The 12,621-nt window shown below is 48.2% G+C and overlaps 1 protein-coding gene across 1 annotated transcript; it reads right to left on the reverse strand.

The window, feature by feature from the left end:
* Nucleotides 1-8,813: 8,813 nt before the first annotated feature.
* Nucleotides 8,814-11,766, reverse strand: LOC115398539 (tubulin beta-1 chain). Its single transcript, XM_030105354.1, has 4 exons — nucleotides 11,652-11,766; nucleotides 10,307-10,415; nucleotides 10,111-10,221; nucleotides 8,814-10,011 (listed from the first exon to the last, which is right to left on the reverse strand). Exons 1-4 carry the CDS (start codon nucleotides 11,706-11,708, stop codon nucleotides 8,948-8,950), a joined length of 1,341 nt encoding a protein of 446 aa, XP_029961214.1. The 5' UTR covers nucleotides 11,709-11,766; the 3' UTR covers nucleotides 8,814-8,947.
* Nucleotides 11,767-12,621: the final 855 nt, after the last annotated feature.

Consider the following 12,621-nt stretch of genomic DNA (forward strand, 5'->3'; position numbering starts at 1 on the left):
CCATGTGTTGGAGTTTACCCCAATGAATGAGAGGGTCATGTCCCTGCGCCTTCGGGTCGGGGACAGGTGCCTCGCTGTTGTTTCGGCTTATGGGCTGAACAGCAGTGCAGAGTACCTAGCCTTCTTGGAGTCCCTGGGAGGGGTGCTGGACAGCGCTCCGACTGGGGACTCCATTGTTCTACTGGGGGACTTCAACGCTCACGTGGGCAGTGACAGTGAGACCTGGAGGGGGGTGATTGGATCGCACGGCCTCCCTGATCTGAACCCGAGTGGTGTTTTGTTACTGGACTTCTGTGCTAGTCACAGTTTGTCTATAACGAACACCATGTTCGAGCACAGGGGTGTCCATAAGTGCACTTGGCACCAGGACACCCTAGGTCGGAGGTCGATGATCGACTTTGTTGTCGTGTCATCTGATCTCTGACCTTGTGTTTTGAACACTCAGGTGAAGAGAGGAGCACAGCTGTCGACCGATCACCACCTGGTGGTGAGTTGGATCCGCTGGCGGATGTGGCCAGGTCGAGTGGTTTTTACATAATAAATTATAATTACTTTAAATAACACTATAAAGTTGCTAAAATTGGAGACTTTTATATTTACAACGCCAGCTGGTAGAGACCAGCGTCCCCAAGGTTATCCTGCATATATAAAAGGCCGCTGATTCGTTGGACTGATGGACCGGAAACAGATATCAAAATAGACTTTGCTTTATTTAATTTTAGCATTCATTTATGATACAAATATTTTCCTTTTAAAAGATGAATTTCCATTCACACACTCATCCATTCAATTAAAATAAAGTTACAAAATGGAACCTGCATGCCTGGAAACTAAACTGCATTTAAAGCTAGGGTCGACGATCTTGGAAAACTAGCATGTAGCACGAATGTAGCATCTCCCCAAGGCTCCGCCCAGCTCCCACCCCATTGGAGGAACTCTTGTTGGGAGCGAACGCACTGGACGCGGAAGTGCCGCGCACGCTCGCACGGAAGCGCCACGCGCACAGAGTTTGTGATCGCTTTCAATGTTATTAACCTTTCTGACTGCCCGCACACAACGCGCATAGGAGCGCAGTGCGCCCGCTCCGCTTCGTTCTATTTTTCACGCGAGCCACGAGCGCTGAGAGCGCCTTGGCAATGCGCCCGTGCTCTGAACCAGGGCCAGTGCACGCCATTGAAATGAACGCGCAGGGGGCTGGTAGAACGGCGAAGGGATTTGATTGGTTTCTTAAAGGAGCACAGCGCAGTTTGCTCGTTTTAAGCGAAACACCGACCCCTGCAGGCCTTAGGCGTAACTGTAGCTTTGTGAAAAGCTCGTGTCTGTGGCTTGTGCCCATGTACATGCACAGAAGAGGGGAACTCCTTCCTCGCTCTTTTAGCAGCGCTCGAGTAAAATGTAAGTTTCTTTTGCCTGGTGGGGTCGGTGCTGGAGCTGTGGCAGTGCTCGAAGCCGGTCTTTTCTTACTTTCTGGAAGCTCCAGCCTCAGTACTGCTCAGTTGTTGCTGCTAAGCGTCTGGCGGAGTAATGGCGGACAAATCGAAACTTAGGATTACCAGGCCAGCGGGAGCGTGCATTACGTCAAGCTCAGAGCGATTCGTACCCGAATCACTCATATTGCTGTGCCTTCAGTGCCCTGCACAGGAAAATAGGAGCGACTGCAATCTTGCAAAAATAGCTCTTGCTGCCCGTCAGGCAAAAGTGAAAACGTGTGTGGGTGTGAATAATTGATAATTTAATATTTAAAACTGCGCTGTGCACCTTTAAGAGCGGTCCGCGCAGTACGATTGGTCGGAGTTTTTACATGCCTGTGGCCGCTACAGTAGTCTGATTTTTTCCGCACCTTTTTCCGTCCACATAATGTATTGACTTCTCCCAGGGGGCAAGGAGCATTTCACTCAGTATGTCAAAAAATGCTTTTGGACAACATCGTCTACCCTAGCTTTAAATGTGGCCTCCTAAAGCAGCAGCAGCAGCAGCATAAAGGAGGAAACCCAAATGGCAGCAGCGGAAACCAGTCACGTGGAAGGAAAAGGCCCGTCTCTGCGACCCTAAAATATTATAATTGGAATTTAGTTTGAGCCTAATTTGATTAATTAAGATGGGGAGGTATATTGGACTTACCCAGAACCTCTAGGGCAAATCTCGCCGGATCCGCAGTGGCGGATGAATTGCCACACGACATAGGGATCTACACAGCAAACCGTGTTAGATCCCAAAATATTACTGAATTTAGAATGGAAGCACAGAAACCCATACTCACAGAACAGGTGCGCTGATGCTCGTGAGAGAACAGGAAGGGAGCAGTCAATATTAACTGCAGCGGCGCCTACGAACATGCACGGATTAGAAACGAGGCGAGTATTTTATGAATGAAGCGCCGATAGTAATCACTCACCCCGCCAGAGACAGCGTTCAGATCACCAACCGCGCGAACACAAGAACAGTGGAGAAGCAAGTTTAACTTGTCTTTAGCTGAACCGAGGGTTTCTTGGCAGCTTCTGTGCTCGCTGCAGCACTGCTTGAACTGACAAATGCCAGAGAGAGAGACGCGCAGGTGAGTTGAGTCTGCAATTAAAACTCCCGTGTGGCGCGAGGTGCTGCCCAGCGTGTGCGCGTGCATGCAAGTGTGCATGCATGTGAGAGTGCACGCCTGTGCACCACTACACGGAGGAGGAAACCTGACAGACTTAGCAGACCCAAACGTGTTTTGAGGGTCTGCTGGGAATGTCTGGTGGAACCCTCTGTCACCATGGTTTTCAACTCCCACTTCCAGGAGAGCTTCTCTCATGTCCCGAGGGAGGCTGGGGACATTGAGTCCGAGTGGACCATGTTCTTCACCTCCATTGTCGAAGCAGCTGCTTGAAGCTGTGGTCGTAAGGTCTCCGCTGCCTGTCATGGCGGCAACCCCCTAACCCAGTGTTGGACACCGGAAGTAAGGGCCGCCGTCAAGCTGAAGAAGGAGTCCTATCGCGCCTTGTTGGCTCGTGGGACTCCCAAAGCAGCTGACAGGTACCAGCAGGCTAAGTGAACTGCAGCCCCAGTGGTCATGGAGGCAAAAACTCAGGTCTGGGAGGAGTTCGGGGAGGCCATGGAGGAGTACTACCGGTTGGCCTCAAAGGAATTCTGGCAAATCGTCTGGCGCCTCAGGAGGAGAAAGTAGGTCTCCGCCAACACTGTTTACAGTGGAGGTGGAGAGCTCCTGACCTCAACCGGGGATATTGTTGGACAGTGGAAGGAATACTTCGAGGACCTCCTCAATCCTGTCGCCACACCTTGCGTTGAGGAAGGAGAGGCCGAGGTCTCAGAGGCGGACTCATCCATTGCCCGAGCTGAAGTCACCAAGGTGGTTGGTAAGCTCCTCGGTTGCAAGGCGCCGGGGGTGGATGAGATTTGCCCTGAGTAGCTTAAGGCTCTGGATGTGCAGGGACTGCCTTGGTTGACACGTCACTGTAACATTGCGTGGCGGTCGGGGATGGTGCCTCTGGATTGGCAGACCAGGGTGGTGGTCCCCTTGTGTAAAAAGGGGGACCGGAGGATGTGCTCCAACTATAGGGGGATCACACTCCTCAGCCTCCCTGGGAAAGTCTATTCCAGGGTACTGGACAGGAGGATTCGACGGATAGTTAAACCTTGGATCCGGGAGGAACAATGCGGTTTTCGTCCTATTCGTGGAACACTGGACCAGCTCTATACCCTCCATAGGGTGCTCGAGGGTTCGTGGGAGTTTACCCAACCAGTCCACATGTGTTTTGTGGATTTAGAGAAGGCATTCGACCGCGTCCCTCGTGGTGTCTTGTGGGGGGGGGTGCTCCAGGAATACGGAGCCCCTTGCTAAGGGCCGTCCGGTCTCTGTATGACCAAAGCAGGAGCCTGGTTCGCATTGCCGGCAGTAAGTCGGACCTGTTCCCGGTGCATGTTGGACTCCAGCAGGGCTGCCCTTTGTCACCGGTTCTGTTCATAATTTTTATGGACAGAATTTCTAGGTGCAGCCAGGGGCCGGAGGGGGTGCGGTTTGGTAACCACAGGATTTCATCTCTGCTTTTTGCAGATGATGTTGTCCTGTTGGCTTCATCGAACCCAGACCTGCAGCATGCACTGGGGCAGTCGCAGCCGAGTGTGAAACGACCTTGTACCTTGAAAGTACCTTGGGGTCTTGTTCATGAGTGGGGGGAAGATGGAGCATGAGATTGACAGGTGATCGTCCAGGTGCAGCGTCTGCAGTGATGCAGTCGTATCAGTCTGTTGCAGTGAAGAGGGAGCTGAGCCGAAAGGCGAAGCTCTTGATTTACCGGTCAATCTACGTTCCCACTCTCCATCTATGGTCATGAGCTTTGGGTCATGACCGAAAGGACAAGACCCCAGATAGAAGCGGCTGAAATGAGTTTCCTTCGTAGGGTGGCTGGGCGCTCCCTTAGAGATAGGGTGAGGAGCTCAGTCACCAGGGAGGAGCTCGGAGTAGAGCCGTTACTCCTCCACATCGAGAGGAACCAGTTGAGGTGGCTTGGGCACCTCTTTAGGATGCCTCCTGGACGCCTCCCTGAGGAAGTGTTCCGGGCATGTCCCACCTGGAGGAGACCCCGGGGAAGACCCAGGACATGCTGGAGAGACTGTCTCCCGGCTGGCTGGGAACGCCTTGGGATCCTCCCAGAAGAGCTGGAGGAAGAGTCTGGGCACAGGGAAGTCTGGGCATCCATGCTGAGACTGCTGCCCCTGCGACCTGGCGCCGGATAAGCGGTAGAAAATGGATGGATGGATTATCTCATGATCTGTGGAAAATAATTGTCCAAAAAAATAATCCTGTAGTACTTCAAATGTGCTGCTTTTCTCTTCCTTTAAAGATGGTCTTAGATATCTTACCTAGTCATTCTGCAATCCTGTCATGAACCTCCAGCCTTTGCATCAAGGCCATATCACCTCCAACAGCCTGACAGTCTACAGTACACACAGCACAGTGTGTAGCATCTACACTACAGTTCACACACTGCAGTGTGTGAACTGTAGTCTGTAGACTGAGCTCACTGTGAATGAGTGTATCTGTCAGACTTTAGCCATGTTTAGCATGTGACATCACTGGTGTGTGAGGAATTTCTTTTTGTCCCAATCAACAGCTCTGTGTATCGTTTTCTTCACTTGTCTGCCTGAATCCAGCTGCTTTCTATTCCCTGGTCGACTGAACTGGTTCTGCGTGTAGCTGAGATAAAGAAGGCTTTATCGGCAGGAAAACAGGCCAGAAGTTATCAGTGTCATATATCTGACAGCAGCTGAAACAATGATTTAGATGAAACCTTTTCTTCTCTTTTATCAATAAAATTCAGTTCATATGAAAATCAAACTTTCAAAAAGACATTTTACTCAGATTAAGGATTGAAAAGTAACCTCACCCAGAATATCACCAATTCTGACACTGTGGTTTGGTCTATTCAACTACAGGACGTATCTCTAACGATTAGCTTTAGTTTGAACATTAATTAGTTGAAACTGTTCATGTTCCATTTGATAGACACTTCGTCTGTGAGACTCAATCAATGTGAGACTTAATTTTTCTCACTGTAAGAGCAACAATTCCTATGTAATAATAACAATGGTGCAGCAACAGTCGTCTGTGTGTGTGTGTGTGTGTGTGGGGGGGGGGGGGGGGGCTCACTGTTGAATGAATCAGAAGGAAAAGCAACTTTGGGGTTGGACAGGTGTTTGATGAGAACAGCTGAGTTCATGTACAGAATGTCTGCAGAGATCCACTGATTCACTCTGAGATCAGGTTACTGACTCGCCCCTGTTGAAGCTTTCGGCCTCTCACACAACTACACACACACACACACACACACACACACACACACACACACACACACACACACACACTAGGCTGCAGTCCTCTGAGGCCACAGACAGAACCCATCAAAGTGTGTCAGGACAAAGTGTTGTCTGTTTGCAGGTTCCACCCTGAGCAGGCTTTGTAAAAGTCCGTGAGAAACACAACGCTCAGCTCAGCTCAGCTGGCAAACCAGCTCAATGAATAAGAAAATATACGTCTGAACAGATAGCAGATTAAGGTCACATTTACATTACGTTTATAAGTGAAAATGGAAAACTTTAGTAGTTTTGTGTGTCTGTTGACAGTAATGCTGCTCAGAGCCACTGACATTAATTTAGGGACACCTCCCAAGGTGGAAGTTTTTGAAAATTGTCCAACTCTTTCTCTGTAGGAAAACACAGATCAGAGATTTTATCATGGCAGTGGAGAAGCAGGAGACCGAGACGGAGGTGAGGCAATAAGCCAAACAGAATATGAGACAGGAAATCAGACAGGAGATGAGGCTGGACGCCAAGCAGGACGTGAGGCAGGAACTCAGAGAGGATGTTAGGCAGGAAGTGAGACCATAGATATGTATATAAAGGCGAGACGTCTCACTCACACCCCTGGCCAATGAAGGCGAACATCTGCACCTGGCGGCCATCTTGCTCCAGGCAGCTGGCTCATTCAGAACTATGTGTTCTTCCACTTTAACAACTCCAACTTGATCATTTTTCTTCCGATCAAACGGCTTGGTTTGTTATAAACTTCAGAGATGTAGTTATGAAACTGCATACTGAATAATTACTACCAAAGAGCTCCATTCACAAGCACAAGTATTTATGTTAAATCAAAATATAGGCAACAAAACTCAGGTAGAGAATAAAAACTTGAGATATTGTGTTTTGTATATATATTCAAAATATATGAATATTCCTAAGATAATAAAATGATGTGAATGAACATGTTTAGTTAAAAAAGTAGTAATTCAATCATATTTGTAACATTTCTATTTTTACTTTATAATGCATTTTTTCTCAAGATACCCATCATTGTCTTTCACAAATTGTTCATAAAAGTAACATGAATTCCATTTGAAGTCCTCTGAGTAACTTGATAAATTATTTATTTGCCCAATGCAATATTTAACTTTACAAATTCACAGAGCATGGAGTGACAGTGAACTTCAAATGAACACAAACTAAATATGTCAATATTTAATCACAACAAGATTACTTGCTTTGTTCCCATCACTCACTTTACCTTCAGGTCACAGACCAGCTGACTGCTGCCCGGAGCAAGATGGCTGCCATTCCAGACTCCTCCATACAGCATTCAGCCTTTATAACAGGAAGTCAGACAGCGGGTCAGACAGGGGGTGAGACAGGAGGTGATCAGTCGGGAAAAGCAATGAGTTATACTTATGAGTAATTTCATGAAAAAGTAACTGAGTTAGCAACGGAACTAGACTATCTAAGGAGTAAGTAATTTTTAGGCAAAGTAACTATTGTGCGACTTTAAAAATGTTTTTAAATTTGTCAGAGAATTTGGATCCTTCTAATGGGACTTTAAGATGCATGTTATTGATTATAAAACTGAATTTATGATGAATGAAATAAATGGACACTACACATAACAAATTACAGACAGGAAACACGACTTTAATCTATAAATTAAAATTAATTACTTTTAATCCATAAATTAAATCTTAACTTATTCAGAAGTTTCTGTGTGACAATATGAGACAAGACACAATCACATTTGATTTGCAAGTGGAGATAGCATATCTATTGACATACATCTATCTGTCAATGAACTTCATTACTAAGATAAAAATTATTCTTCTTTCCATCTTCAAAGGTTGGATGACCATCTTGGTTACTGTTATGATTATTACCATTATATGGACGCAGCATTTTCCTTACAGTCAGCACCAGCAGAGTTTGTCAATGAGAATTTCATGTTGGCTTTTTTTCTAAGTTGTGTGTTAGTATGAAAGGATAAAGTGTGAATGTGCTACTCGGGGAGGGTGGGACTGTGATAAGGGAGGGTGGGGCTTTCCAAAATACTTTTCTGCAACAGAACTGCTGTTTTAATGTCTGCTACTCTGCTCTGGTTCTGAGCAGAAATGATTCAATTAAGGACATTTGAATTGAATACAAAGTCCTGTAAACGGGGCCTGGATGCCACTCAGTTCTCCCTGAAGTTCTGTAGAGTCAAACCGCGGCCCGGAGCTTTCTAACGGGGAACGTTTGCCTGGTTGTTCTCCACAGAGCGGGTTCGTGTCACGTTTCGGGCCAAAGCCGGACCTGGAGGTCCAGGTGAAGAAGGTGTGCTGCTGGACCCTGCTGGTGCTCACCATCAGCATCCTCACCGACTCCCTGTGGAAGAGGATGTGTTAGGAAACACTGCCTCCTGCTGGAGCTCCACAGCACTGCACCCTGCAGTCAGTCCACGGGTCAGATGGAGGAACGTGGAGCCATTGAAGGCTTTCCAGCAGTCACGTGCTGCTGAGAACTGATGTGATTTCAGCTGTGAGGAGAACTTTGATCTGATATTAGAGATGAACCTGCTCCCAGGTTAATGAGCTGTACTGACGGTGTGTGTATTCAGAGGGTTACAGCGTACACTGACCAGGCTCAGCTCTGATGCTTCATTTTCGTTACTGCCACCGGAGCCTTATTTCTGTCACTGGGATGTTTCAGTCCTGTGAAGCCTGGTTCTGCAGGTTTCTTCCACTTCACTGTCACTCATGGTGCCTCCTGCTGAACAGCTGGTTTTTCTCTCCACAGAACCTTCAAGCTTTTCTTCAGGGACTCTGAAAGTTTGTCTGTTCAATTGAAAAACTGCTATTCTGGATTGAAGAGTTGACATTATGTACAGCTGTAAAAAGGGAGAAAACTGAAAAATGTGCCGATACCATTGTGAAAAAACGAATAAAAGTGAAGATGAAGAAGAGACATGTTTGGAACCAGAGCATCATTTGTACAGAGCCAATATGAAGACTCCAAGCAGGAAGAAATAAGCTTCATAACTTTTATTCAACAAACAAACTTAACCAAAGACACTTGAACAGAACAGGCCGTCCAAACACTTAAACCAGAACAGTGGAGACCGGCGAACACACAGGCCTTCAGTCCATTTTGAGCGGAGCCCTTAAGCCAGCTCCTCGTCGCCCTCCTCCTCCTCGAACTCGCCCTCCTCCTCTGCGGTGGCGTCCTGGTACTGCTGGTACTCGGACACCAGGTCGTTCATGTTGCTTTCGGCCTCGGTGAACTCCATCTCATCCATTCCCTCGCCGGTGTACCAGTGCAGGAAAGCCTTGCGCCTGAACATGGCGGTGAACTGCTCGGAGATGCGCTTGAAGAGCTCCTGGATGGCGGTGCTGTTGCCGATGAAGGTGGCGGCCATCTTCAGGCCTCTGGGCGGGATGTCGCACACGGCCGTCTTCACGTTGTTGGGGATCCACTCCACAAAGTAGCTGCTATTCTTGTTCTGGACATTGAGCATCTGCTCGTCCACCTCCTTCATGGACATCCTTCCTCGGAAGATGGCGGCCACGGTGAGGTAGCGGCCGTGACGGGGGTCGCAGGCGGCCATCATGTTCTTGGCGTCGAACATCTGCTGTGTGAGTTCGGGCACGGTGAGGGAGCGGTACTGCTGGCTGCCTCTGCTGGTGAGGGGAGCGAAGCCGGGCATGAAGAAGTGCAGACGGGGGAAGGGCACCATGTTCACCGCCAGCTTGCGCAGGTCGGCGTTGAGCTGGCCGGGGAAGCGCAGGCAGGTGGTGACGCCGCTCATGGTGGCCGAGACCAGGTGGTTGAGGTCTCCGTATGAGGGGGTGGTGAGCTTGAGGGTGCGGAAGCAGATGTCGTAGAGCGCCTCGTTGTCGATGCAGTAGGTCTCGTCCGTGTTCTCCACCAGCTGGTGGACCGACAGCGTGGCGTTGTAGGGCTCCACCACCGTGTCCGACACTTTGGGGGAAGGAACCACGCTGAAGGTGTTCATGATGCGGTCGGGGTATTCTTCACGGATCTTGCTGATGAGGAGAGTACCCATTCCGGACCCCGTGCCGCCACCCAGGGAGTGTGTGAGCTGGAAACCCTGCAGGCAGTCGCAGCTCTCCGCCTCCTTCCTCACCACATCCAGGACCGAGTCCACCAGCTCGGCTCCCTCAGTGTAGTGACCTTTGGCCCAGTTATTGCCAGCACCACTCTGGCCTGGAGAACAGAAACAAGCGTTACAACACTGCAGCTTATCGGTTCTAACAATTATTAGAAATAAATAAAGAACAGGGATGAGAACATTTCATTACCCACCAAAGACAAAATTGTCAGGCCTGAAGACTTGGCCGAAGGGACCAGACCTCACAGAGTCCATGGTACCTGGCTCCAGATCCACAAGCACCGCACGGGGAACATATTTACCACCTGATGGAGAAAAGACAAATGTAAGGCGAGGAAAGACCAAGCTCATGATAAACTAGTGACTCATTAAGTGTTGAGATTCAATTACCGGAGGCTTCGTTGTAGTAGACATTGATCCTGTCCAGCTGCAGGTCACTGTCTCCATGGTAGGTCCCAGTGGGGTCAATGCCGTGCTCGTCACTGATGACCTCCCAGAACTGCAAAGCACAACAACATTAAGGTGAGTTCAGCAACGTCACGGCACATAACATTCTTCTCCCCTCCCCCTCATCAGGGACTGTCACACAGGTTACCAGTTGGACATGGTTTCATCCAGGGGTGTCCTGCTCAGACCTGGAGGACCACAGTCCTGCATGCTCTCCATGTCTCCCAGTTTCAATACAGCTGACTGTATTGAGTGGCTCATTACCAGGGTCCAGCTGAAGTCTTGACAAAATCTCTTTATGAGAGTCGGGTGTGTCGAAGCAGGGAGACATGGAAAACATGCAGGCCTGGACCGTCACACCGCGCACGTCCAGCAGTGCAGAAATTCATAATGCCATGCTGCAAATCCAGAAGCAGTGACAGGCTCGGCCCATCCACTGAGCTTGCTCCATCCCATACCTTTGATTATGAAAGAAGAAAACCTCAACCAAGACAGACTGAAGAGTACATGTCCGCAGCAACAGGTGTCAGATGCCAATTTGTTAATTGAAGTTCTTACTTTTTGCACCTTCAAGCAAAATCAAGTGACGTCTGTGCATTTATATTTGACTGATCATCTGACCTTATTATTCAACAATGGAGTCAGATTTCCCGCCGTTGGGGTGAGGGGCGCGCGCCTCGCCCCCCTATTGGCTGGCCAGCACATGAATTTGAAAGTTCTGTTACGTCACTAACCGCCCAGAAGCGTCGCCACGATCATCGGTGCTTAAAAAATAAAAAGGCGCAAAACTAACAAAACTTCACATTCAAACTACATCAAAATCCATGTAATCTGAACCGTAATGGGGGTACATTAAATCGTAAACTAATTTTGCCGGCGTCAATTTCTTCTCCGCATTGCGGTAAATTCTCTGCGGGAAAAAAAAAACCGGATTTGATCAGAAACCGTTACATTCCCTCCAGATTACATCTAGTTAATAAAGCGAACCGTCAAACACTGACCTGATTGGGTAAAGAAATAGATTATTGAACATTGAAATAATAGTTTTAACTGATGTTAATTCAAATAACCTTTGACATGTTTCTCTTGTAAACGCGCTCAAGTGTTGATGGACCGCTCAGATTAACGGATAGCGGAACTATAGTAAAGTAGGACACGGTGATCGTCTCAAGGTGTGGCGTCTCCCATGCAGGGAGCACAAAGCGCCGGCTTCAGCAGCAGCCGACTCATGTTTCTCAATGAAAACACTCCAACCAGCCTCCTCGGCGAAGAGCGAGCATTTACTAACCTTCGCGCCGATCTGATTGCCACACTGGCCGGCTTGCAGATGAACGATTTCCCTCATGCTTGTTGGAAGATTTTGCCCTTAAGAGAGGAAGAAATAACAGTCTGCTTTCTGAAATGGTGACTCAACCCGCTCAACTTCAGTATTTATAGGCCAAGTTTGAAGTCCCGCCCCCTCACTTCTCATATTCTGATTGGCTATGGTGTGCAAGGGGCGGTGACTGACGTAGATCTTGACCAATCATTTGCACAAACACTCGTCCGCGATTGGCTGAATCAAAGTGTCAATCAATGCCTCGATCTCATGACCAACGAGTCATCTGCAGACATGATGGCGGAGCTGAAACGCAACAGTCATGACAGGAGCCTTCATTTTGCAGCGCCGCTCCTGAACTGTTTCACCTCACTGTACTCACGACCAGATGAACATTTCTCCTCACTTTGAGAGCGACCTTTGATTTCTGCTCGCAGTAAAGCGTCAGTAGCAGCGAGTTCCTCCTTAATCCCGGTCCACGTGGCGGACTAACGGGACTCAGTGGTGCAGTGGAGGAGAGGTTTCTCTGCTGGGGAAAAAGAAAAGGCCACAGCGGTGATTTACAGTCATGTGTCTCACTGGAACTTTAATTCCAGCAGCTCATTTCACACTCATTAGGCCGTCTTTTAGTTGGTGGTTTGTAAAGCTGATTAAATAGTTTAAAAACCTTCTTTACAAGCTCTTTCTTATGAATGAGTGATTCTGATTAAATGTTTTAACAATGAGGAGCACTGATTCAATTCAACTTGATCTCTGTACCACCAAATACAACACAGTCATTTCAAAAAACATTTAAAGAGAGAGAAAAACAAAACACCAGCATTTCCACCTGAGCAAGTGGAGGAGACGGTGGAAAGGGAAAAATTCCACATGAACAGGAAGAAACCTGCAGAACCAGACTCAGAGGAGAGTTGTCTGCTTTACCTCTAAAACAAGCTGG

Source organism: Salarias fasciatus, chromosome 12 (assembly GCF_902148845.1).
Source record: "Salarias fasciatus chromosome 12, fSalaFa1.1, whole genome shotgun sequence".
In the NCBI taxonomy this organism is placed as follows: Eukaryota; Metazoa; Chordata; class Actinopteri; order Blenniiformes; family Blenniidae; genus Salarias; species Salarias fasciatus.

What these genes read in the sequence shown, in the direction of transcription:
- LOC115398539 (XM_030105354.1), bottom strand. Translation starts at nt 11,708, where the DNA reads ATGAGGGAAATCGTTCATCTGCAAGCCGGCCAGTGTGGCAATCAGATC. An exon ending in GCAATCAGATCGGCGCGAAG is followed by an intron (nt 10,416 to 11,651) that starts GTTAGTAAATGC and finishes TGTGCTTTGCAG; the next exon opens with TTCTGGGAGGTCATCAGTGA. An exon ending in CTACTACAACGAAGCCTCCG is followed by an intron (nt 10,222 to 10,306) that starts GTAATTGAATCT and finishes TTTCTCCATCAG; the next exon opens with GTGGTAAATATGTTCCCCGT.